General features: G+C 46.7%; 1 protein-coding gene across 9 annotated transcripts in view; it reads right to left on the bottom strand.

Annotated features, from left to right (window-relative positions):
- Positions 1-237: 237 nt before the first annotated feature.
- The window catches only part of SLC25A25 (solute carrier family 25 member 25), a 35,042-nt gene continuing 9,612 nt past the window's right edge, over positions 238-25,667 (bottom strand). For 3 of the 9 annotated variants that reach the window (XM_074973905.1, XM_074973910.1, XM_074973909.1), the window contains exons 2-10: positions 8,643-8,769; positions 8,449-8,536; positions 7,207-7,318; positions 5,764-5,922; positions 4,811-4,963; positions 4,248-4,355; positions 3,813-3,980; positions 3,231-3,381; positions 238-2,761 (exon numbers count right to left, since the gene is read on the bottom strand). In XM_074973905.1, the coding sequence (XP_074830006.1) occupies positions 2,577-2,761; positions 3,231-3,381; positions 3,813-3,980; positions 4,248-4,355; positions 4,811-4,963; positions 5,764-5,922; positions 7,207-7,318; positions 8,449-8,536; positions 8,643-8,769 (1,251 nt within the window). In that variant the 3' untranslated portion in view covers positions 238-2,576. Of the gene's footprint in view, positions 2,762-3,230; positions 3,382-3,812; positions 3,981-4,247; positions 4,356-4,810; positions 4,964-5,763; positions 5,923-7,206; positions 7,319-7,698; positions 7,735-8,448; positions 8,537-8,642; positions 8,770-12,520; positions 12,750-19,979; positions 21,144-25,667 lie in introns of those variants that run through there. The other 6 variants (XM_074973903.1, XM_074973911.1, XM_074973904.1 and 3 more) reach the window with 5 other exon arrangements.

Below are 25,667 nucleotides of genomic sequence, written 5' to 3' on the forward strand. Positions count from 1 at the left end.
ACGATAGGTTGGTAATAGGATATGCCTGACTCATTCTCATTGCCACAGTAAACATTTAGTTCTGGTTATACCCAGGTGTTCCCTTGAATTAGGATTCAAAGGGGATTCTGCTCTGACAGCCTTGCTGTCAATTACCCTCAGTGAAGGAAAGGGGTTTTAGGAAAAAACTGGCCCAACAGACACTCGCACAGCACCTGCGGTGCACACTCCGAGAAAGGCAGGCACATGGTAGCTTTGATAGACCTTTATTGGCAGACTGTTCCCTCCGTGAGGAATCTCATTGGTTAGATTTGTGTTCTGACAACTTCCAGTTACAACTACAAGGACAGTCACATTTTGCATTGATTTTTGTATTCAGAATATTCCCATTAGGCCACACTGGTAGGAAGGAGCCACTGCAGAATTAACAGTTGGTCTCGAAGGGGGAGGTGGAAAAAAAATCATGTCACTAATCCAGGTACGAAGTTAGATTTCCATCCAGCAAGAACAGACAGCAAGGAGAGTACCTAAGGACTGAAGGTTCTTCATACCGCCAAAGCCTGTCACACCAGGAGCAGCTGCCAGGAGTGCCTAATGAAGCCCTTCCCGCTCCCACACCCAAACTTCTCCATAGTGCCTGTGTGTGTGAGGACCACTGGGACTCGGCAGCAGGCCTGCCCACTCGCCCTCAAACAGAACTGCAGCAGCTTGTGTCCAAGTGCAAGTTTCCTTCCACATTTCTGAAAACTGGCAACTTTTGTCTTTTTATTTTAAATCCCTGAGATTTTTTACCTCCCCCACAAAAATTCCAATCAACCCTCTCTCAATTAGCCGTTGAGACATCAACATACACAGACCTTCCATTTCCCCAGCTTGAGCCATCCACAGGAAATCCTCTCACTCACACACATGCGAGGCAATTCCAGAGTAAGGCAAGCCTCAAAATACACCATTCCGTGTCCCTTGTCACGGTGGACTGTTTTCTAGCTAATCAGTTCCCCTCTCTTCTATGGCTTATTGCTACAGGGAATTTCTCTTGATTGACTGAGGCCCTTCAATAACCACCCCAGATATAAAAAGAGCAGCTCAGGCTTTAGGGGAAGAGAACACTAGTGACCTCAGTGTCTTCCCCTGCTGCTGAGCTGTGTGATGGTAAAGGTGCAAATGGGTAAGAAAAATAATACACAACTTTAAACAGGAGAAATACAAGGACAGTAACAATGTTTAAACAAGTCTATAAAAATAGTTTGACGTAACTCTGTTCAAATAAATACAAAATAAATATGATTTAAGCAGTATGACATCAGTGGAATGTGACGCTGGTCCATTTTGCCCCAAAATCAAAAGTTGGATGAGGATCTCCTGGGCCCCAGAAGCCTGATCCTATAGACTGAAGTAGTCCATAATACAGTCAGAGAAATTTTAAAGCCATTCGTTTCCCTTCCGCCTACGAAAAGCGCCCTCTGGGAGAAAACGCAAGCCGTCGTCTTCAAACCCGACGAACCCGACCTCCTCCCAATGTCAGCTAACATCCCTTCCCACAACAGAATTACTCCTAGCCTGGGAAATCCCTGTCCCTCAAATGCAAACCCTAACTCCAGTCTACAAAGAGATCTAAAGAGGGATAAATAGCAGCTTAGCTGCAGGGTTTGGAAAGGGTCAGTCGACCCCCCCTTGGCACCAGGCAGAACCTTGTTCAGAGTGCCACGCAGGCTGAAGAGCCTTCTCCCATGCTGTACCAGGAGCCCAGCTACAGAGATGGACAAGAGCAGCAGAGTGCAGTCAGTTATTCAGTGAAGCCATGCATCAAGGCAACAGTCCTTCCCTTTCCAAAACTCTGCTGGGCATGAATGACAAACCCATCTAGCATGCAGCAATGCAGGCGTGCAGGTGCTAGTCTGCTGTTTCTATTAGTAAGTGCATCTTGTTAGCAGATTTATGAGAGAGACTTGATCTGCCCTATAAAAATAAATAATCCTAATTTGCCACCAGGCTGGCCTAAGTAACCTTCAGCCTGAGCGGAGGAATTACTGCTCACCAGCCCCCAAAACTGGTACAGTTTAAAGTTACATTTCCATGTCAGTGTCTTGGAAGCAGAACATGAATGTCTCCTACCCAAAGAAATACATGTAAACTTAATAAATAAGTCTGTGTGGTAGCAGCACCAACACAAAGTTTGTACAATTTTAAACAGGTAGGAGGCTAAACAATGGAAAAAGAAACTCCTTCAGCATGTCAAAAGCTGCTACAAATCTCCAAGCCAGCAGCTCTGTTCCTACATGCAAGATCCCCACTCTACTAGGCTGCTGGAAACTGACCTCAAACTCGCAGCTTGAGACACAACCAGGAGTTGATCCCCTGGTCTCCCAATTGGTCCCTTGTATGCTTGAAGGACCACTTGATGGTTTAAGCAGAGCTCTTGAGTAGCAAGATGGCAGAGGATACCAAATCCTCTCCATCCCAACTCACACACAACTGGCTTTTCACAGCTTAGCTTAGTCAGCTTAGTGTCGACACATTCACAGAATGAGAGATGGCTATACACCCCAGGATTACAGCCCAAGATTTCAGAGTTCGGAATCCTTGTCGTCTCCTGGTCACCGTGACTGCACCCCCAGGGTCATCTTCAAGTTCTCATAAACCACGTAGCTGATGCTTACGGCTGGGATCACCTTCATGAAGTTCGGGGCCAGACCCCGATAGAGGCCAAATGCTCCCTCTGTCTTTAGAATGTGTTTGAAGAGTCCCCTCATTGTCACCTCTGGAGCTCCCTCCACTGAAGCTACAACAGAAACCACAAGAAATAGAGCATGGATTAAGGTATGTTGTAAGAAAATGCCCATCTCAAAAGGCATGTGTTAGATTTGTTTATTGCACTCATATGAGGACAGATTCTTGAGCTACACTGGCCATATAGTTACATGACAGTGTGCGATTAGGCAGCAGAATGAGGCCATGCCACATATGCCTGCCATCTACTTACACACCCACCCCCACACACACTCATGGGCTGACTAGAGCACTAGGTAAAGAGAATGAAAAAATGGCTTTGTTATAGGGGCTCTGGGTCCCAATGCCAAGAATGGCACAAAGTTCACATCCTTCTTGATCCTTGGCCAACAGATATCCCAAAGTTCAGCTGCACAGAAACATTAAAATATGCCTTAGTTTTACAAGACCTTCCAGAACTCCACTGATGCGCACACAGCGGCAGTCCAGACTCTCCTCTGGAATTCCAGAGCAGTTCTTACCTTGAGCCTGCATGCGTGTTCTCACAAGAGCCAGGGGATAACTGGCCAGCTGCCCACAGGTGCTGGAGATGGTGCCACAAGCCAGGAGAACAAACACTCCAGGGTCAGCACTGTTCACAGCATAGCGTTGTAACCAGGTATTTTTTAATGTCTGGAAGAAATATGTCAGGTGTTAGCTGAGAAGGACAGGGCGTAGAGCATCAAGAGACTGGCCCACATGAGGAGAGAAGCTGGCGTTGGAGGCTTGTGGAGATCTATGCAAATAACTGCAGAAGACAAGATCCTAGTTTGTCAGATTTTCTTGAGCAGCTGCTGCCACTGCACCACCATCTGTGAAAGACACTAGTTAGCAGCTTTGCTGCAGTGACTCCCTCATCCAAAGGGCAGGGCCATAGATTGCCACAAGGCTTGTGCTGGAATTACCTTTTTTCCCCCTAGGCCATGTGTGTTAATCTCGAGGGGCATGTGCAGAATTTAACCAGGAAGGTTTTATACTCCTACATTAGTGACAGGCACTACATCTCCCTGCTTGTCCCAAAAGTGAGATGTCCCAGCCCCAGAGAAGCCAGGCAGGCGCCGTACCTCATAGACTGCCAGGTCAATACCAGCATATGGAATGATTCCTAGCATGTTGGGGATGTAGCCTTTGTAGAAGGCAGCCATTCCCTCCTTGGAGAGGATGTTCTTGGCGCAGTCCAGCATGCCTGAATACTGTCCTGTCTTCCGCAAGGCCATTCGGGTCTTCAGAACCTAACACAGCACAAGAGCACGCACACTGTGAATGCCTACAACCACACTGGGAGCAGGAACAGGTCACAGTAGGGAGCACATCACCACAGGGAGTGCCAACAACTCCATTTCATGCATTACTAGAGCCCTGTTACTGCCTTTAACACCCAACACAATTAGCCTCACAGCTGGCATTCAGCTCACATTACCACACCTCAATTTCTCCATCTAATGACTCTCCATCCCGTCCCCCATGTCATGGAGTAGGATGCCAGCCACCAGCCTCACCTCCATTGGGTAGATGCTGCTCTGGGCAATGACCCCTGCCAGAGAACCAGCCACTAGCCGCTCGTGAATTCCCAGCATTTCCTGGTCAGTGCCAATGAACCGCTTGATCTGTAGAAACAAAGAAAGATTATAATAGAGGGGGGCTTCTCTGACTGGCTGGACCACATAACACCTTCCCTCCTCAGCATGGGCCACAAGCTACCTCCCTTTTCACTTGCTGGGTCTGTCACAAGCTGGAGAGGGAAGTGTGAACACCAACTCTGTTCCAGCCATGCACTCCATCACTTCTGTGACTTAATGCTGCCCATTTCTCCAGCTCTGCCAGGGGGTGAGGTGTGAAAGGCACTGTTCCCACCATTGGAGAGAGGAGCTTGCCAGGCCTGGGCATAGAGCTCATGCCCTCTGCCTGCCCTCAGTCTTCCTAGAGGCACCATACATTTATATCCTAACTGATGGGTTACCATCCGTTACATGGCTCTACTTTGGGCAGTCACTCAGATGAAAAGGCTCCTCCGGCTCCCACGTGGCCTTGGGTCTAAGCTTCAATATGACCTTTCCCTTACCTGCTCATAAGCCATGAATTTGATGGCAGACTCTGGCGCAATCTTCAGGACGTTGATGCCATTCCCCCGCCACAGCGACTTGGGCCCGCCCTCTCGGATCATATGGGTAAAGCCACCAACGATGCACATGTTGTTACTGCGGGAGGCATGGACCTGGCAGGGAGGAAGAGGGAGAATTCTGATTGGTGCTAGTCCTGATTGCCACAGCTGCCTGTAATCCAAGGACAAAGGGCATTTCTTATCTACCCAGAGATTTAGCAAGCTTTAACCCTTCCCAGATAACATTTATTTAAAAAAAAAAAAAAGGGGGGGGGGCATTTTTGGGTTTTAAGTCTGAGATCAGTTAATTGATTAATCCACCTGAGCCCCCAGCCCATCACAGCAGGAAGGGGAGGGAAACATTCTTGCACAGACACCCCCCCAGCCATGAGCTCTGGTACAGGGAGAAGAGGCTTCTCAGTTTAGTGACTGTCCCTGTCTCTTATGACTGCATGCCTAAGCAAAGTCCAAATCCCTGCTGCGTAATGTTGATTACACTTATCTCTGCCCTACAAGTCAACTCAGTCATTTCCAGGGGCCGGTTCTCAAATCAGCGACTCCTCTTGAACCAGTTCCATGGAACTAAGAGTTCCCAAGGCTGTAAGGTACAAGATGGTCTAGCTAGGACCAGTGATGGCGCTCTCATCTGCTCAGCTCCTAAAGTTTTCATAACATTGTGACAACTAACAGGTCAAGAATGGCTTTTACACAGCTAGAAATGATATTTGGTACAGACCAAAAGGCTGCCACACACCAATGTGGAAGTAATGAGACTGAGTCCAACCAGAATCAGTAACTTGTCTGGACAGACAGTTTCAGGTCTGCTGCTAGGATCCATTTAATTGGACCAGTGCCCTAAGGGAAGCAGCATGTGCACCTTGATAAAACAAAGTTGTCCTTGGTTTTTGCCCTACCTGCATGAGCACTTTTAGCCGGTCCAATGGAGCCGTGCAGGTTCTGGACACTGCACCTGCACCTCCACCCGCGACCAGATGTCTCCACCACATGCCCGTCTGCCTCTCTTCCACTGTGAACTCATCTGGGACTGTCAGATTCTCTCCCACATCAAAGATCTGCAAAGGAAAGAACGGAGGTGTTGAGAAGTGCTTGGAAGGATAGAGTTAGGTAGGTAGCTTCCTGTCACGTCCTCAGAGGTCCCGCAGTCAGTCACTTACAACTTCCCATAGCTTGAATACTTAAATAAATAGCTGTAAAGCACTGAACATGAGCTTAATATTCAAATTCCCAGTTTGTTTGCAAATCGTACCTGATGTGTTTGACCACAAACAATAAAGGAACTGCCAGTGCCAGAGAATATGCAAATCACCACCACATAAGAATAGCCATACTGGGTCAGACCAGTCTGATCATATCTGACAGGGGTTGGTGCCAGATGCTGCAGAGGGAATGAACAAATTGGCCAATTTCAAAAGATCCACCCCCTGTCATCCACTCCCAGCTTCTGGCATTTGGAGGTTTAAGGACACCCAGAGTACAGGATTGAGTCCTTGACCATCCTGGCTAACAGCCATTGACAGACCTATCCTTCATGAACGTATCTAGTTCTTTTTTTAACTCACTTATACTTTTTGCCTTCACAGCATCCCATGGCAACGAATTTCACAGGTTGACTGTGTATTGCATGCTGTAGCATTTCCTTTTGTTTGTTTTAAATCTGCTGCCTACTAATTTCATCAGCTAACACAAGAACTAGGGGTTATGGGAGAGGTAAAGGACACTTCCTCCATACCATTCATGATTTGATAGGACATGGGGACCCTTCACATTTTAATGACTCCAGTTCAGGAGGCTGGGGACTTGCCAACCCTTTGGGCTGCCCCAATACAGAATGCCTAACTTTAATGATCGAAGTGACCAACCAAGGGCAGTGGGGCGTGGAAAAAGATCTGAAGCTTTTTGAACCTTCTGGCGCTCAGCCAGTCTGCTCTCATTACACATTATAAAAAGCACTGAATAAATATATCAAGCAAGGGCTGGGGCCTGTCGTATTAATTTCTGGTATTGGCAGGTCCTGAACTAGCAGGAACTGGTCTGAGCTCTCAGAGCTGTGATCCAAGTCAACCTGCTCACTTTTCCCTCCCTCAGAAGGTCCAGTTGTCACCTGTGCCAGGGACTGCAGAAGCCATGCCAAGGATAGAGATAGATATAGATATAGATATAAAAAAAAAGATAACGGAGAAGCAGGAAGCGACCAGGCTTCTAGCGCTAGAAGGCAGCTACTGAACCAAGAAGAGAATGATGGGGACTTGGTAAGTGCTGCTGGGAAGTGGCACTCTTATCAAGAAATTGGAGAAGGATCAGGCCTGCTTTGGTGGAGGAATTTTTATTTCTTTTACCGTGGAGTGCTTCCAGTATAGGATGATCTCAGGAATGTTCTCCACTGGGTGCAGCAGGTGATAGTCTCGCCACTCGTTCCAGTCAATTGTCATAGTTCCATTTTTATCCATGCTGCAAAAAAGTGTATTACAAGCAAATGAACAGGAGATGGGTGCATGGCCTCACTGAGGGAGAAACTCCTCCTCACCTCCCCCTTGGTTATTTAGGGCCCCTCCCCTCGCCCCAAAGTAAAACCTTCACAGGGCAACTACTGGAAAGTGTTACAAGGGTTGAAAGGTACAAGACGCTGCTAGGGAATCCTCTCCTCCCAAGCCACACAGAGAGTCGGGGAATATGGCTCATTTTCTCCCTCCCCACTAGCCACACCAAAGGATTTGTTGTGCCCCCTCCCACCACGGTTAGAAAACAAAACAAAACAAAAACAAAAACACCCTCCGGCACTGCAGAGAAGATAAGGAACTGGCAGAGACTAAAGTTACACAGGTACTTACTAGGTGACAGGACCCCAGAAATGGCCTGTCCTTATTCTGACAGACAGGCAAACAGACAGAGGGGAAGATGGCAAAGGAAAGAGGAAAAACAGGACAAATAAGTGATTGTTACAGTGTTAGTGCCACATGCATAGTGCTAAGCATTTCAGTATAGCAAGTAAACAGTCCCTCTCCAGAGCAGCAAGCTGTGGATGACAGGGTAGAGGCACACGGGATGCTGGTATGATCAAGTGCATGCCCTTCTCCACAACAGGCTAGCGAAGGATCTTTAACTGCAAGGCTCTGAAATCTGGGAGTGAGGGACTACAAGCATTCTTCTCCATTCATTCTATGAACGCCTCAGAACCTAGAAGAGGATTGTGCATAGATGTAATTCCCACCTCCCCAGAAGTATCAGATGGTAGCCATGCTGGAGACAGAATACCATCTTTATAGCCCAGAGGTCTGATCTAGCATCACAAGTCACTATTCTTATTCATTCTATTTGACCAATGTTCTTGCTCTTTATTCCCCCCACCTTCGATTCAAGCCTACTGAGCAAATGGGTGGCTGTTCTTCGGCCTCCATAGTGCACTACAGTTTTCAATACACAGAAGATTGAAAAAAATGCAGTGAGAAGGGACAGGTCCAAGGAGGGAGAGCTGCCATCATTAGGGAGAGTATACCGGGAGGAAAGTGGAGATAAGGTCATTCTTTACATTTCCTTCTCGTATGTGCAAACTGAGGAGTAGGAGCCAGCTGAACACTCACCTCTTGAGGATCTTCTCGGCCTGCTGTTCGGAGATCTTGACTCCCAGGTCCCGGAGGGACTGCACGATCTCCTGGGCATCAATACGGCCTGCAAAGATAGAAGCCAGTGAGCCCAGAGACCATTCACCCAAAGAGGCCGTCAGGTTGGCTTGCGGAGGCCAGTGATCGTCTAGGACTATTAGGAAGAGCCTCACCGTCATTCTTTTTATCCAAGCTCTTGAAGACCAGCCTCAGTTTCTTCTCATGATCTTGGAGATAGTGAACAAACTCCTCGAAGTCCAGCTGCCCATCCAGGTCCTTGTCTCCAGCTTTCACAATTTTCTGTTTTGAGGACATCAAAACAATCTCAGTTCCTTGCTCAGTCAGATAGGTTTACCCCATCTTTCTTCAAGACCCCCCCTCCCCATGTAACACTAATCAGTTAACTAGATAGACAGTAGGACGCACATGCAGCATCAAGAAAAGTTCCCCTCCGAACTGGGCTCCGCTTTACCCAGGAAGTGATCAGCATGGAACTGTGCCAATCATGTGTGCAGCAAATTGAGGGCAGGAAGGCAAGGACAAATTGATTCCAGGCACATATCTTCACAAGTCAGTCATACAGACTGGATTACTCATACCTATGCAACAGATATTTAGCTAGTTAAGTGTCAGACCTGTAGTAATATACAGCCCCCTATGCCATAGATTAGAATTGTTCAGGCCTCTGTCTGAGATTCAAATAGAAGCACTAGGACTGCAGGAGGCTTGGATCATAGAACCTCAGTCAGATTTTCCCCCTCCCAATCCAAGCTTTTAGTTAAAGTAGAGTTTTCTTCCTCCCCACGGTGCATGAAAAGGAAAACCAACATTGGGAATAACCAATCCCAGCCAGCAAGAGCCTGTGGCCAAACTGAAGTCCATCTCTCATGGACAGTGTTAGTGATAAAAGCTCCTAGGATGCCAGCATGAACTGGTTTAGCCACCCTGCAGCTATACACTTATGTAGACCTGAATTGCACAAGGTCCCTGGAGACACAGACAGGACAGAGCACTTACATTAAAGACGGGAACGTAGCCCAAGCAATTGGGAAAAGATAGGGAACTTTGGCATACAGTGCTCTCACGCCTCAACTCATTCCAGCATGAGGAAATAGCACATGGCCTGGCCTGCACATGGGCACATAGCTACTTGTTAACCAGGCAGGGGAAAGCCAACCTGCACAGAGCAATAATTTAGGACAATCGGTTCCTGCTCCACACCACATTTGCTAGTTGCCTTGCACAGATTACAAGAGCCAACAGCGACCAGCACCAAGTAACTCAGTCCAGTCACTTTCAGCTCCTTTTTGGATTATGATGCTAGTTATTCACTCTGCAAACAGCGGATGGCTATTATTTGTAATAGACCTCAGTTCTGGACTCCCAGATGTCAGACCCTTTAACGAGTCCTGTACTTACCAACCTAACTCATTAATTTGTAAGGCAGGTTCACAATGAAAGTATTTCAAAGGGAACATGTTAAGCCAAGTTTATTCCAATATTTCTTAAACCTATGGAAGCTAGCCCCGCTCAGATGCTTTTAAATCAAGATACACCCATTTAGTTTTAAATCCCATATGTAGCTATACACACTTGGCCACTACATTTAAGGTTAAAGTCAGACAAACACCTAACTGGTCAATTTTGGCCCCAGGGCAACCCAGGATTATTGCTATCATTTCTGAGAGTGTTAAAAAAATAAAAAGGAGTACTTGTGACACCTTAGAGACTAACAAACAAGTACTCCTTTTCTTTGTGCGGATACAGACTAACACGGCTGCTACTCTGAAATAAAATAAAATGCAAACCTGAACCGCAGTGACCTTAGAGATATGTCCACCGTGTTCCTAGTCTGCAGACAGTCATATGACAGCTGTAAAGGACACAGATGGGGCCCCATATTCAATTTGTAGGCTAAAGATAGACAAACACCTCTGGCATGTCAGCAGATCAGTGTCAAATAGCTGACCAGGCTTCCCTCTAGCAGATAATCCCTGACCAGTTCATGGCCAGTGAGATTCACAGACTCCATAAAACAATTAGGAGAGCTGAAAGGCTCTCTTTTTCCTATGATACTTCCTGACAGTTATCACAGAGGAGATGGGGATAACAGGAACAATCATAGTTAGGCAGCTTCTACCTGATCAGGCTTGCTAAATTAATCACTCCAAGCTTCACTAAGCAATGAAGGATGCAAACTGTTTCTAAAGTCACAGCACTGGGCTTGCATCAAGGGCATTGCTGGGATTCTTTCCTACTTGTGCAGGAAGTAGGGTGACCAGATGTCCCAGTATTATCGGGACCATCCCGATATTGAGGGCTTTTGTCTTATACACATACACAACTATCCTCTCCCCACCCCCACAAAAAAGTGTCTCGATTTTTCACACTTGCTGTCTGGTCAACCTAGCAAGGGGAGTACACGTTATACCTTCAGCATCCTCTTCAGGGATATGGGTGAGCACCCACACCCGCCTCCTTGCCTTCAGAGGCAAACAGGAATCACTGCAGCGATTTCTATTTTGTATTCTGTAAGCAGAATGCAACACTAGCACAGCTGTGCTTTTGCAACTTTAGGTATTTGTTAAGCTGCTCATGTTTTTCATGATCACCTGCATAAAGTGCCTCTCCAGCTGTTCCCCTGCCCCTCCTCAGTTCTTATGCACAAATCTGCCATGCACGCAGCCTCCTGAAAAGCATAAGAAGCCACCAGTGCCCTTAACAGCATAGTCATCTGACATGCAACTAGCACCAGCAGCAGTGTGTGCTGGAACAGAAGGGACTGCAGTGGAGTGGCGAGAGGGTGAGTGTATAATTCTAGTACAGGGGTAGCCAACCTGAGCCTGAGGAGCCAGAATTTACCAATGTACATTGCCAAAGAGCCCCAGTAATACGTCAGCAGCCCCTCCTTCAGCTCCCCCACCCTCACTCCCAGCACCTCCCACCCACCGGCAGCCCAGCCGATCAGCACCTCTCCCTCCCTCCCCACACCTCCTGATCAGCTGTTTCTTGGGGTGCAGGAGGCTGTGTATGGGGGGGGAGCGAGGGCATGGCAGGCTCATGGGAGGGGGCGGGAAAGGATGGAGTGGGGGCAAGGCCTGTGGAAGAGCCAGGGGTTGAGCAGCGAGCACCCCCCGGCACATTGGAAAATTGGCACCTGTAGCTCTGGCCCCAGAGTCAGTGCCTATACAAGGAGCCACATATTAACTTCTGAAGAGCCGCATGTGGCTCCGGAACCACAGGTTGGCCACCCCTGTAGAATCTAGTAAGTTGCCCTTCTGTAGCAGAGGGCTTTACGTGCAACATTTGTGGGTGATGCTCTAGCTTTGCCTAAACGATGGAGTCGTCCATGCAGGATTTAGACATGGTTGCTGAAGCCGTGGTGAACACTGTTTGTGTTTGTCTACACTTGCTGCTAAACAGTGCTCAACACGGGTTCAGCTCCACCCATGGTTCAAACTGCAGAGTAGACATAAGACCTAGGTGCACATGCTGCTGGATGCTAGTACACAAAAAAGGGTGGAGGACAAGTAATAATGAGGAAGGGGCTAGCACTACAATTGTCTAAGAGCAGATAAGGCAATGTTAAGAAAGGAAACACCAACCTCTTCCCCCCAGAACTCCCTAGGATATTGTGCAGTTAATCAGCTGGTTTACTACTAAATTCAGCAAGAATGAAATATAGGGGCAGATACCTAAAACAGCATTTAAGGGGAAAGGATATTTGGCTCCCATGTCCCACCTGTCCACACACACATACACATACACACACACACACACACAGAGTTGACTCCCCTTTAAGGGGAGGGAAGGAGCAAGCCTAGGAGGAAAGAGGACTGCCCTATGGCTTGCTGCCAGCAGCCCCTGCAAAGGGGAAGTGGAAAAGATGATGGCAGCCCATGCCTCTGGCTATAGGGATGAGCAGCAGGGGCCACAAGCAACCTTGTTTCCCATCCACTAGCCAAGCTATCTAGTCCAGAAGATCTTGATACACCATTTACCCCACCGCATCCCCACCCTCCTTTCTGCCACCCTACTCCCAAAGCCATACCTGTTTCCACTGACGGTAGGTAGAGAATTCCTGGGAAGGAATGAAGAGGCTCAGGCGGAAGATAGATTTGAGCTGGGCAGGGAGCCCCTTTGACTCAAAGTATTGGAACTCCGTCTGGGACTCCCCGAACACTGGCACATACAGACACAGGCAGAGCATGTTTCTGTACCAGCAACTTAGGTGCTGACCTACACAGCCAAACAAGGATGGGAGGTGACCTGAGCGATCCCCTGCTGGAGCTAGTTTCAGTGCGTGGGGGAAAGGAAATGCCGGCAAGTCTCATGACACATGGCTATGAGCTGTCTGTGCTCAGCTGCCATTGGCTGTTCAAGCCCTGCCCTTCTGCTTAAAGGGGAAGCCTTTTTTGTGCAATACCTCCCAGCTAGCCAGCCAGACACTGGCTTTGTGACAAGGCATGTGAGCTGCCTCCAATTGCTCAACTCCAGGCTCTCTGTAAAGACCAAGAGGCCCACGTCACACTCTTAGCAGAGTTAACTCTTCTCTGTCCCCCTCACTTAATCCCTTCTCCCTCCTCAACCAAACCGGGATGCAGACAGCACAGTCACATGCAGCACCCAAAGCACTGGGGCTGGGAGAGGCTGCAATAAATGCTTAAGTGTGTAGAAGGAGAGCTGCAAGAAATCCAGGAGAAGCTTCTCCCTTCCCCATTTGTAATGCTCGCTGGGGAAGGGAGAAGCTTAGATTAGACTGGACTCTTTGGGGCAGGAATCATCTCTTCCCAGCACACAGCACAATGTCATCCAATCCCGATTGTGGCCTTTGGTCAATACCATAGACACTAATGCTAGGATTGAAGGGACTGGATTTCCCCTCACTCCACAAGCAATATTCCTATGATTTTCTTACTTCCTCTAAAAGATGCGTGGGACACAGTATACTCCATACACCCACTGCCTTCACCCCTCATTCAAGATCTCCAGCTACAAGACCCCAAAAGTCCCATGTTTAAAGAAGGCTGTGGCATAACAGAGGATAATTAGCTCTCTAGTTATAAACAATCTTGAGAAATAATTAGAGCTTGGGTGATGTCAGCCATGAGGGAGTATTCCCTGTATGCCCAAACAGATCAATGCTGCAGCTCTGTTCTGAGGGACATTGAGAAAAGGTGGGTGAGAGACGTATGCCACTGTGACAGACTTGCAGGAAGCCAGTCAAAAGCAGGCTAAGGTGGAATATACACTTCAGACTCAGTCTTGGAAAACTTCCGTGTCTAATTTTGAGACAAATTAAAATCTAGCCAGCCATCTATGGAGCAGTAAATGTACGCTCGCATACGTACATAGTAAGTGGTTAATTATAGATGGGAAAACATGAAAAAAACATTTTGTCCAGTTACAGCTTACACTGCAAAATGGTCTGGGAGGACACAGTGTTTTCTCCTGGTTCTCCCATCTATTATTAAGCCACTTAATGCTTTCATCACTGGTGCATGGAACAGTATAGGGTTGGTCAGGCTGACAAATGGGGTGTGCGGTGAGGACCCCTTACTGAGCACAGATATGACTACAGGCTTCTAAACACTTAGCACTTTGGTGTGTGGGCACTAAATATTCCCTGGCATTGCTGTATACAGATAGAGAAAGAGCAATAAAAAAACCCACACACCAGGCTGAGCGTTCTGTAATCAGTTACAGGGCTATTAATTGCTTCCCATAATCCTCTGCATTATTAGAACATAGTTGACTTTACCTTCCTGTTAAACTAGAATCCCTGTCCCTAAAATCTGCCATAGAAAGGCTACCAGATGAGAGATGAGAGCAAGAATCAATATTCAATTTCCAGCTTTCCAAAGCACTATGATCTGTCTGTTCTACCGGAAAGGAAGTTCATTTGCTGGACTAGTTTAAACCAGTTTAGCAAACAGTTTACCTTGCTAGAGCAATAGTTTGCAAATGATTATGCTCTGGCCACACAAACTATATGCCAGAACCAGTTTAAAAACTAGTTCAAACATTCTCTCCCCCACATCCTAGTGTCCAAAAATCAATTAAGACCTTTCAACAGAATTTTGTTCATTAGGGTGAAATTTTAAAATGTGTCTTTACAAGCTGATCATAGAGTAGCAAACCAGTTACATGGACTGGAATTATTTAATCTGGGGCTTTAATTTGAGGAATTTACAAAAGCAAGTCATGATCTATTAAGCAACGTTTAGTATTCTCCCCAACTTCAGCTCCCAAAAGCTTGGCCATACTACAGCTTTCTTAACTCCTCCCCCAGCATCTCACCCCACTGTGCCCCTTTATTTCCCTATTACCTAACCAGGCTTAACCTACTCCCCTCTGACGTCTGTCTGCACACAGAACAGGATCCTCTCACCAAATCCAGATCCTCTTAGAGATCAGCTGCAGAAGCTTGTGTGATTTACAAGCCAATAGCACACCCCTCTTTCCCAAAGACCAATCTTTGCTACAATCGTCAGCCCAACAGAGTCAAAGGCAAATGCCTCCTACAAGGCCGACTGAACTGGCTTTTCCCACCTGAGACCTACTCCACTACACAGTGATTGAGAAGCCCCCACCATCACCATACATGCACGCTTTCCTGGGTTCCCAGACGTCATTCTTTGTTACAGCCGCTTGACACCACAGTTGCTATGACAGCACAATGCAGCTTTTCCCACTGAAATCCACCTACACTTGGCAGTGGGAGACAAATGGACAAAACCGTGCGTTTCAGGGAAGAAACGCCCACCATCCTACGTCAAAGTAGAGAAGAGAAGAGGAGGGCGGGCAAGAAAGCCATTTTTAAGCAAGGTATTAGTTACCACATAATGAACTAAGAGGAGGAGATGGAGTGCAACTTGAGTTTACACCAGCAACTGCATTTACAGAGATGAATGCAAAGCAGGAGTGTGCGCAGATATCAAGTGTCTAGATTCCATTTCAAGAAGCTGGAAGGTTAGAAGTATCAAAACAAATTGTTCTGTAAAGCATCAGAGACCTGGGTTACTGTGGTACTGAGAACTGATTTCTACATCCTTTGAACAATGAAGCCAAGGATAGCGAGTGCCTTTTGGAAACTTCAGCAGTGCCACTGTCCAGCCCACTCTCCATACATCTGCAATATGTGAGGCTGAGCTGCAATGACTCAACTACTTGGACTCTAGAAATACAGTGAAAGCTACACAAGACACCTACCTTAGGCCAACGGGCTCTACTACTGCTTCACTGTGAAACTCTGAAGTATCCTTGTTTTACTGCTACGTAAACTATCCCTTCCACCAATTTCCTTTCCAGATAGCAGGATGGAGGAGATGGGGAGGTAACATCATGTGACAGATCCATACCTACTCCTTTCTTGCAGTGAACTCCCCGCAGCTGTCTCCCACCAAGACCAGCCCTGCCCTGGAAAACGCACTGCCTAGATCCAGCTTTCTTTGGCTACAAAGGACTGACCTTAATTTGCTTACTTTCAAATCATTCATAAACAGCACTTGGCATAATAAAACAAATCCTCCTGTCAGTTACCAGTTGCAACATCTTATTTGAATGTTAACTATTGCTCTGTGCATTCCTGTGTACAGGGGACATATTTTTTGGAAGACCACCACCAAAGGACGCACGACCAAGTTTGCATTCACTAATGTTGTGACTTGCAGGAGTATCCTCATCCCAGCAATTCTCATGACTTCCCCCTCTTGTGCGCCTCTTAAGTTAGAGAGCCTCTTGTGAATGCCTCATCCCAAGCATTCCCAGGGGAAACGCAAGATCTTGATTACATGAAAAGGATATAGGACAGTATTAAGGTGACAAGATGAACGTATCAGAATCATAGACTAAGGTCAGAAGGGACCATTACGATAGTCTAGTCTGACCTCCTGCACAACGCAGGCCATGGAATCTCACCCACCAACTCCTGTAACAAACCCCTAACTTATGTCTGAGCTACTGAAGTCCTCAAATTGTGGTCGAAAGACTTCAAGGTGCAGAGGAAGGCAAAAAACCCCCAGGGCCTCTGCCAGTCTGCCCTGAGAGAAAATTCCTTTCCGACCCCAAATATGGCGATCAGCTAAACCCTGAGCATGTGGGCATAGCCCTATTTGATATCCGTGCTATTTATTTCCTCTCCCTGGGCAGAAGCTTGGCATTAGGGAGCAAGCCCTTGAACTATCTGAAGTCCCCTTAGTGCAAATCTTTCCTGGTTACTTAGGATATGTCTACACAGCAATAAAAACCCTGCAGCAGGGAGTCTCTGAGGCCAGGTCAATTAACTCAGACCTCACGGGGCTCAGGCTGCGGAGTTAAAAATAGCAGTGTAGATGTTCGGGAATGGCCTGGAGCCTGGTCCCTGAGACCCTCCCCACTTGCCAGGTTTCAGAGCCTGGGCTCCAGCCCAAATGTCTACACTGCTATTTTTAGCCCCACAGCCCAAGACAGCTGACCTGGCCAACCGCAGTCCTGCTGCAGGTCTTTTATTGCAGTATAGAACCTGAGGGTATGTCCATCTCCCGTGCATTTGTGTCACCTCCAATTTTAGTGCCCTCCACTAATCAGACCATGGTTGAATTTACACAAAAACACATCTGCCCAGAGACATGAGGCAGCTACACTAGGACAGAGGGTTTTGTTTTTAATTTAACAGGTTAAAAAAGCCTCTGGAAATACTACGGGTAGGTCTACACTACCACTTATGTCGATATCACTTACGTTGCTCAGGAGTGTGAAAAAGCCACCCCCGAGCTATGCAAGTTACACTGACCTATGCGGCGTCCACACATAACTACCGCCTCTTCTGGAGGTAGAATAATTATGCTGACAGGAGAGTTCTCTCCCAGCGGCATAGGGCGTCTTCACTAGACGCGCTACAGCAGCACAGCTGCGCCTATGTAGCGCTTCTAGTGTAGACTAGCCCTAAGTGCTGGACTGGGCCACAACTCACTGGAAATATCACCTTGAAGGCTAATGTGTTTTTCCATTGTGGCACAAGCAGCTTGGTGGACCACTGCTGGTCCCTGGACCAGTCTGAGATCCACTGTGTCTGACTATCGCTCAGCAAAGGTATAAATAGGTCCTGACTGGTAATTTCTTTTGATTTTGTATTTTCACTCCTGGAAGGTGGAATATAATTAATTATAGAGGACAGAAAGTCCTAACAGGACACAAACATCAAGGAGTGGACAAGGATACAAAATGGGGGAAGAGGGCAGTTAATCATTTGTTAATTCAATACAGTCCACAGCAAACTAAAGAACAATAGCAGCTAGCCAAGGCTACAGGGTGGGGGGGAAGATAAATATTTCACATGAAGGTAACTAAACTCCAGGAGAGCTGACCTCTTCCACTCATGACAACCAGGTCAAGAGTGACAGATCCTGGTGTGATTGGCAGGAATTTGCTGTGCACACCTGGTAAGCATGCCAGCACATCACACGCCCATCAACATTTTACATACATGTGGGTGAAAAACAGCCTGATGCTTCAATAAGCACCTCCACGTAGCCAACACATCAGCAAAGCCTGTCCAGCTGTAAGGCAAGGACCACGGGGATAAACAGAAGCAGTTCACACTGGACTATGGAATCTGCTTCTTAACATCAGGTTTGGTCGTACAAATGAAGCCATCACAGCATCTAGCTCTCAGGCATACTAAATGTTTCATACTTATATAGCAGCTGAGGAGCTCAAGGCACTTTTACAAAGGGAACACAGAGGAATTAGATGACTCACCCAAGGTCATAGACATTCAGTGGCAGAGTTAGGAATAGAACCCGCCTCAGCCTCCCATATCTCAGGCTCTAACCACCAGACAAAAGTTCCCCCTACATGACAGCAAAGGTAAATGAGAAGCCCCTTAGTGCTGAGCTAGGCTCTCCCCATCCCCACTCTCCCACAGATTTCAAGATTGAGTTAATTCTCTCCCCACTGTCAGGAAGCAGCCTCCCAAGGTCATGGGAATGTGTCAGACAGGGAAGGAATGAAACAGACCTCAGCTTCACCCCCACTCTCAAAAAGGGTACATTGATCCTCTCATAGGCAGAGGACCCATTATTCCCTTAGAAGATACACTACAGATCTTTAACCCCACTCATTCCAGGCTTCCCCTCACAGCCTGCTTTAACTTGTCAGTGGCTTCTCTGTCCATCCCCTTCCTATCTTCTCTCCATTCATCCTTTCAAAAGGGTACCCAGGTCCCATCACTGGACAACCAGCAAAGACGAATAAGTCCCTGCAGCTCTCTCAGTCAGGCCCAAGTAGGGACGGTCCCCATCCAGTGGAACCAGAGCCACAAATTCAGCCCTGCTTGCTTCAATCCAAGGCAGAAAAGATTACAATCGCCTCCACCACATAATCCCAGCCTGTTCACCCCAGTTACAAGAACACGGAAGGCTTTTACAACAGCATCTATACCTAGTTCCCTGCCTGGTAAACTGGACCTTGAAAGCCACCTATCATTATCCCTGCTGGACCCCCCCTTCCATCTGTCTCAACATTCTTCCCTTCCCCTGCTCCCATCACTTGGAGAGGTTGTACCTGGCTGCCCCCCTTTTCCCCAGCCACTCCCTTTGTAACAAACCGTATGTAATCACTGCTCTTCTCTCCCCACCGCCACATTAACTTCTACAAGTAAAATCGGACCCAGCCCATTCTGTCACATGATCCCAGGCTACTGTACATTAACATACTGCTCAACCGCCTTTGTCTAGCTGCCCCAGATGGAGAACAAAAGGAGATTCCTTGTATCTATTGTATTTGTACTTGCCCCCCAAGCCCACTCTCCCCCTCCTCGGAAGTTTCAGTCTTCATTCCAGTTCCAGTGTCCCTTCCCTATCCTCTCCTGGGAAACTGTTCTTCATTTCCAAGGTGTAAATCCTCCTGCCTCTGACAGACTCCAGCTCTGTGCGCCATTTAGCTAATGCTGTCAGGCTCTTGCTTGCTCAAAATACCCTGGTTTCTCTTGCATCTCCCGAGGCATCGCCCCACCTCGCCAAATTACTAGACTATTTCTTAACCCTTAACCAGTCCCCAGTGCAGGTGTGGAGGTACATAAACACCACTATTAGCCCATATTACTGTTCCTTGCCTTCTCAAACTAAGCCTCCTCTTTCAGTTGCCAAGGAACCTTTGGGCTCCAATATTTCATCTTGCTCCCAAAGCAGTTTCCCTGGAGAGGTCAGCCCTCAAAATATTTTGTGATTGGGGGGGGCGGGGGGGAGGGCGGGCGAGAGGGAACTACTGGCAGCTCATTACACCTCTTCCCTGATAGAGGCTTCCCCATCTCCCTTCTCCTGCCACACACTTACACTTCTAGCAAGCCCACACCCAGAATCACTCTCCCTCCTTGCCAGCCCCCCTCCCACCACCCACATCATCCCTCCCTTCAGGGAACTCCATTTTCACACTCCCTCATCTCCCCCAACACCCTTTGTTCCAGTAGGCCAGGCACGTGCAACCCAGTGCAAGCCAGCCCCTATTCAGGAACTCAGAAGCGCCGTTACCTTTGGAAAATGCTCTGCGGGTCCAACCACCAGTAAGATACTTGGTCTCCTTTCAGTGGGATCAGCCCCTCTGTCCTGTGGCTTCCCCAACAGGTTTGGCCCCTGGTCCCCTGGGTCTGGAATTGGGGTCGTCTCTCTGGCCTCATTCTCTTTTCCTTCTGCGGGACCTTGGCATACGGCCCTGGTAAACAGGTTGGACAGAAAACGCCAGAGGGTCTGCAGCATTGCTACTCCAGTCAAAGTCCCAGTCAAAGAAACCCTGCAATCAGTGAATGCCTGCTGCCAAGGATGTGACTGCAATACCAAGCCCTCCAAACTGGGAATCCGTTCCGCACAGCAGCCAGAAAGAGATTCAAGCCGGCAACTCCAGAGGGTTCGGTTGCTTTACAGACTATTCCTGCCGCTGATTCCTGCCTTTTGAAATTGCTGCTACTGCTGTCGTGCCTGGCCTGATAAGCAGTTCACTGTACAAGAGCTTCAGAGCTGGTGGCAACAGACAAAGCTCAAGAGCGCTGGCACGGAGAACCCAAGATATTGAGCTTTAGAGGAAGCCTGGACAGAAAAGCCAAGATGCTGAGCTTAATATGAAAGCTAAAATGGACCCTTTCACTCTGGGAAGCTGCTCAAAGCTACCAATTAACCTAGGCTCTCCCTGTCTCATCTAACGCGCATCAAGTGAGCCGAAACCCTGAGTATCCAGCCTGCATTCTCACTGCAGCAGTGCCCAGCCAATCACCTCTCCCGACACTAACGTGTGCATTATTCAAACCAGCAATCTTAGCCCAATAGACGTGTGCGCAACCAGACGATTTCTTTGCATGCAGCCAGATAGCCCTGCAGAGAAGTGCTGACTGAGGCCCGCAGAATGAGGCTGGATTAGCCAGGTACCAAGAGGGTTGGAGAGGACTATATTTAAAAAAAAAAAAAAAAGACACACCACACGCCGGCTCTGGGCATCTAAACCACAACCTTGACATGGTTACTTTATCATACAGAAACCGGAAAAGGAGGACAGGAATCACACATACCTGATGATGACTCAGCAGCTGTGGCTGAATCTATATCCTTTGTTAGTAGAGCAGACGGCTCTTTATAAGCTTAGAGACCTGTGGTCCTTAGCCACAACTGAATTGACCTGTGAAGCAGCGGTTCTCAACCAGGGGTATGTGTACCCCTGGAGGTAGTCAGAGGTCTTCCGGGGGGACGGGGATGGGGACATCAAGTCATCTAGATTTGCCTAGTTTTACAACAGGCTACATAAAAAGCAAAGTCAGCACAAACTAAGATTTCATAGACGATGATTTGTTTTTATTGCTCTGTATTCTATACTCTGAAAGGTAAGTACAATATTTATATTCCAAATATGGTAAAAATGAGAAAGTAAGCAATATTTCAGTAATAGTGTGCTGTGACACTTATTTTTATGACTAATTTTGTACGTTTTTAAGTGAAGTAAAACTTGGGGTACACAAGACAAATCAGACTCTCTAAAGGGGTACGGTAGTCTGGAAAGGTTGAGAGCCACTGTTCTAAAGGAAGGGGGGCATGCAGCTAGACTATAATAGTCTCATCCGTAGTACACTAGCTACTTGGTGCTGCATTACTCTTCAGGCATGTGGCTTTAACTAGGATACCATGACATATTTACAAAGCCTTCATGGCTACTTCTCTTTCCACAGGCTTTAACATGCGGGTTAAAGTGCAGCCTGCTAGTCAAATTCAGCCAGAGTTCTATGATGTGGCCTTTAAATGGTCCTATGAGAGGATGCATGGTCTAGTGTGAGGATAGTCTATTTTTTTTTTTTGGTAAAGGTCCAGACTCCAGAGAAAACAACAAAACACCAAGAATGATTATAATAAAGTAAAATAAAAAGGTTTCGAGGTCTGTTCAAAAGCGTGTGGTGGTCTGGATTTGGCCCACAGTCCGCCTATTTACTATCCCTGGTCTAGTGGATACAGCAGGGGATTGGGAAGAGAGATTTCTGGTTTCTATTCTGAACTGCAAAATGGTCTGATATCTTCAGATGAAAGCCACTACAAAAGTATTAATATGGGAATGTGACTCAGATTATAGGTCCCAGCATGCTATGCTTCATCTTGATTTAAGTGGCCTGGCTGTATTAAAGATGAGTTGTTGCAGCTCTTTATTTAATGCACATTAAAGTGTTATCCTCTGGATCCTGGAAAATTGTTAGCATAGCCAAAGATAATGCCGGACAAAGGAAGAATGGATTTGGGGAGAATAATCCTGGAAACCTCCTAGGGAGGAGGGAAAGTTGCTTATTGTATGTAGTTGATTTTCCATTGTGGTGATCTATCTTCAGCGTTTTACCTTATTAGGACTAGCGTCATTTACAGCCCAGGAAGTTATACAATTCTGCAGATGCTCTGTGTGAAACTAGCAGCAAAAGTTTGCAAAGCAGTTATAAGCTGTAAGAAATGGCAAGTTATTTTGCAGATCAGCTTGTAAGGATGTGCATACACCTATGTATTTATGAACATTACAAGTCAACTTAATCACTTATGTAATAATTCAAGTCATGTACGATCATGCAGCAAAGTGGAAGAAAAGCTCAAGTCTGAAGCTGGTCTTCTCCATGTGTACAGGAGACTTCACATTACAAGCATATCTGCCGAGTCTCAAGTGCAATGTACAGGCCTTGTGACTTCACAGCATCCCCTTGCTAAGTGATTTTTTTTTTTTTTTTTTTTTTACTGGCTCTGCGTTAAAGGAGACCAGGAGAGAGAGGTTAGGAAGTAAAGAGGAAGTGATACAAAGTATGAATTTGCTGGGAAAACTACACACCTACCACAGTCAAAGAATGGCACAAGAAAATTGTGGTTTGGATTTAATCTACCCAGAACAGTCTAAGGGGAAAAAAGTGGGAGCAGGAAGAATACTTTTTTTGGTAATGCCTTGACTAAGCAGTCTGGTTGTAGTCATGATTAGTGATGTTGGGGGGGGGGGGGGGGCGGCAGAAGAGAGCACGAGATGAGCCTTCAGGCTTACACAGACCTCTTCCTCACAGCTGGGAAAGGTACCCAATAACTGTTCCAACAGACAAGTTAAAAGAAAGTAGGGAGATTATATACAGCCATTTAAAATATTAGCATTGTACTGCCACAAAAGTTAGACCATTCTTTAGGCCTCGGACATTGTAAAAATCCGAGCTGCAGGTTTCGCTGACAGAGTAATACCGCAATGACAAATTTATAAACATAAACTGAAAGAATCATTCCATCTCAGACCCGTTTTAAATTCCTTAAATTTTCCTTTTAGGTCAAAGTTCCTCACACTCTCTCAGCCCAAGCAATGAACTATTTTTTTTTTTGGGGGGGGGGGGGGGGGAGGGAAGAGTTTAAGGTGGACAAACCTGGCTGGAGTAACTGAGTAACAGTTCTTGCAAACCAACCTTCCTGTTAATGTCTAAGCCTGCAAGAGAAGATGTGAGGACAGTGGGCTTCTAGTTCTGATTTGCTGTTCAGCAAGGCCCATTCATACAGACAAAGTTAAACACCAGTATTTCCATTGTTTCCTGCTGAAGATAGGCTGTAAAATTCTTGGCAGGGACTGTATCTTCCTATGTTAGTGCAGAGCTAGGCACACTGCTGGTCTTGTGCAAGGGATGACATTATTGCTCTGGGGTAGAAATCTAGCCAAACCCCTTTGGGTTTCATCCTTTTAGTAAATCAGGCCTTGTTGGAATTCTTTCACTGCACTAAATCTATCGACTGCTGTATGCATAGGTAGATTTTTCTAATCCATATTTAACAGAAGAAAGTTTTGTTCATATCAAGTGAAGAAAACCTCATATTAGGGTTACAAAAATAAAGCCAGTTAAAGGGCAGGATGTTTACAGGTTCAGCTGGCACCAAGATATTTGCTGGCACCAAGATATTTGCATATAGCACTGGGGACTTCAACAAAAACACCGCTCTACCCAAGGTGCCAAAAAGTGACAGACACTTTCTATAATCCACTCAGATATGCAACAAATATTGACACCAACCTGATGTGTGCATCTCAGAAGAGAACTAAGAGCCACATACTGAAACTGACCATGGCAGTATATATTGAAGACAAGACTGGCCAGAGGTCCATGTTTACCCATTAGCTATACCTATGCCCAAACTGAAGTCCAGGCTGATGGTCCCCTGAAAGTGGCCTAGTCATATGTTGGTGCTCCTTGTTTCCAGCTGTTTCCACAGGTCCGCAGTCCAGGCTCCTCATGGAGAGAAGCAGCTGGAGGGGCCTCTTTAAGCAACTGGAAATGAAAAGCAGCCAACCTAGCTGCCTCTATTAGGGGGTCACTGCTACAGGAGCAGCCTCAGGAACCAGAGCCACCAGTGGGACTGGAATGTCCAGGGCAGAAGGTGGTAAGGCAGCCAGGCACTCTGCCCAGGGGACAGAAAGCAGTACAGACAGGAGGGGGAAGATGAAAGGAAGAGCAGGGTTAGGTTATTTTTAAATTAGGACACAAAAGTTAAAAATACAATAGTTTCCTCAATATTACTTTGCCATGGGAGTGATCACTGTAGTTGCCACAGGAATGTTCTGCAACAAGAAAGTGATGAGGGTGGAGAAAAAGAGGTGACTTGTAAGCCATTTATTAAGACTGGGCCCCCACTATGAAAGTTTGAAACCCTTTGACCTATTGTTTCCCACACAGATGGGTGCCAGATGAATCACCTTCCCTTTCCACCCACACAACCATAGAGAGTTAACTTCAGTCTCAGAGAATTTGCCTTTTCACGCTGTTTTTTAAAACATCTTCCTCACTGAGGAAGTTCGCAGGATGTTTCAGTGAGAACTCATTGACCCAGCTAGCTAATATTGCAAGAATGTGAGGGGTGGAAAAAAGGGAGCTGCAGACTGGATTGCTTGTTATGGCATCTTTCACCCTCCTGCAGTCACCAGGAGCTAGAAGCCACAGTAGCCCCCATCTCCAGTTCCCCAAGTGACCCTGCAGGAATGAACAGTGACCCATCTTATTTCAAAGCTCCATTCGAAACACTCAGCTGAGGACAAGCACTGGCTACAAATAAGCAACCCCGTGATACTGCATTAGCCCTGTGCGTCTCAGCGTAGGAGAAGTTACACTGTTTGTCATCCTCAACCTTTTAGAATTGAAATTGTTGGAAAAATTAACAGGATTGAGTATGTGAACTTTTCAGAGACAGAGCTGAAATACAGCCTGCAGTGCTTCTTGTATCAGGCAGTCAAAACCAGACATTCTGGCCATTACTTCTTGGGCAATTAAACTGGGCGGTACAAAAAACACTTAACAGTCAGCTGTAGTAATGCATTAAGCTGATATAAGGCACAGTGTCGTAAATGCTACACTGGTCCCCTTGCTACATACCTGTAAAGAAAGGTACAGAAAGGTACTCTGTGGTATAAATTCTTTTTAAAATTTCAAATGAATCATTCCAGGTGATAAATAATTGCAAATCATCAACTGGGAGCCTGTGCCAAACACAAGGGTATGAAGAATGCAGATGAGGGGGGTTGGTACATAGAGCCTGTCAGGGTCACTGAACAGTGAGTACTCAGTAAGGTCATACAAATCACGTGAGGAGTAATGAGTGTGGATAGGAGACTGGGCAGACTAAACAATGCAAGATTAAAATTGTGTTCTCTCCCCTGCTCCAGTAACAAATAACTTAAAACCCCAGACTACTCCCACT

Source organism: Natator depressus, chromosome 16 (assembly GCF_965152275.1).
Source record: "Natator depressus isolate rNatDep1 chromosome 16, rNatDep2.hap1, whole genome shotgun sequence".
NCBI classification, from domain to species: domain Eukaryota; kingdom Metazoa; phylum Chordata; order Testudines; family Cheloniidae; genus Natator; species Natator depressus.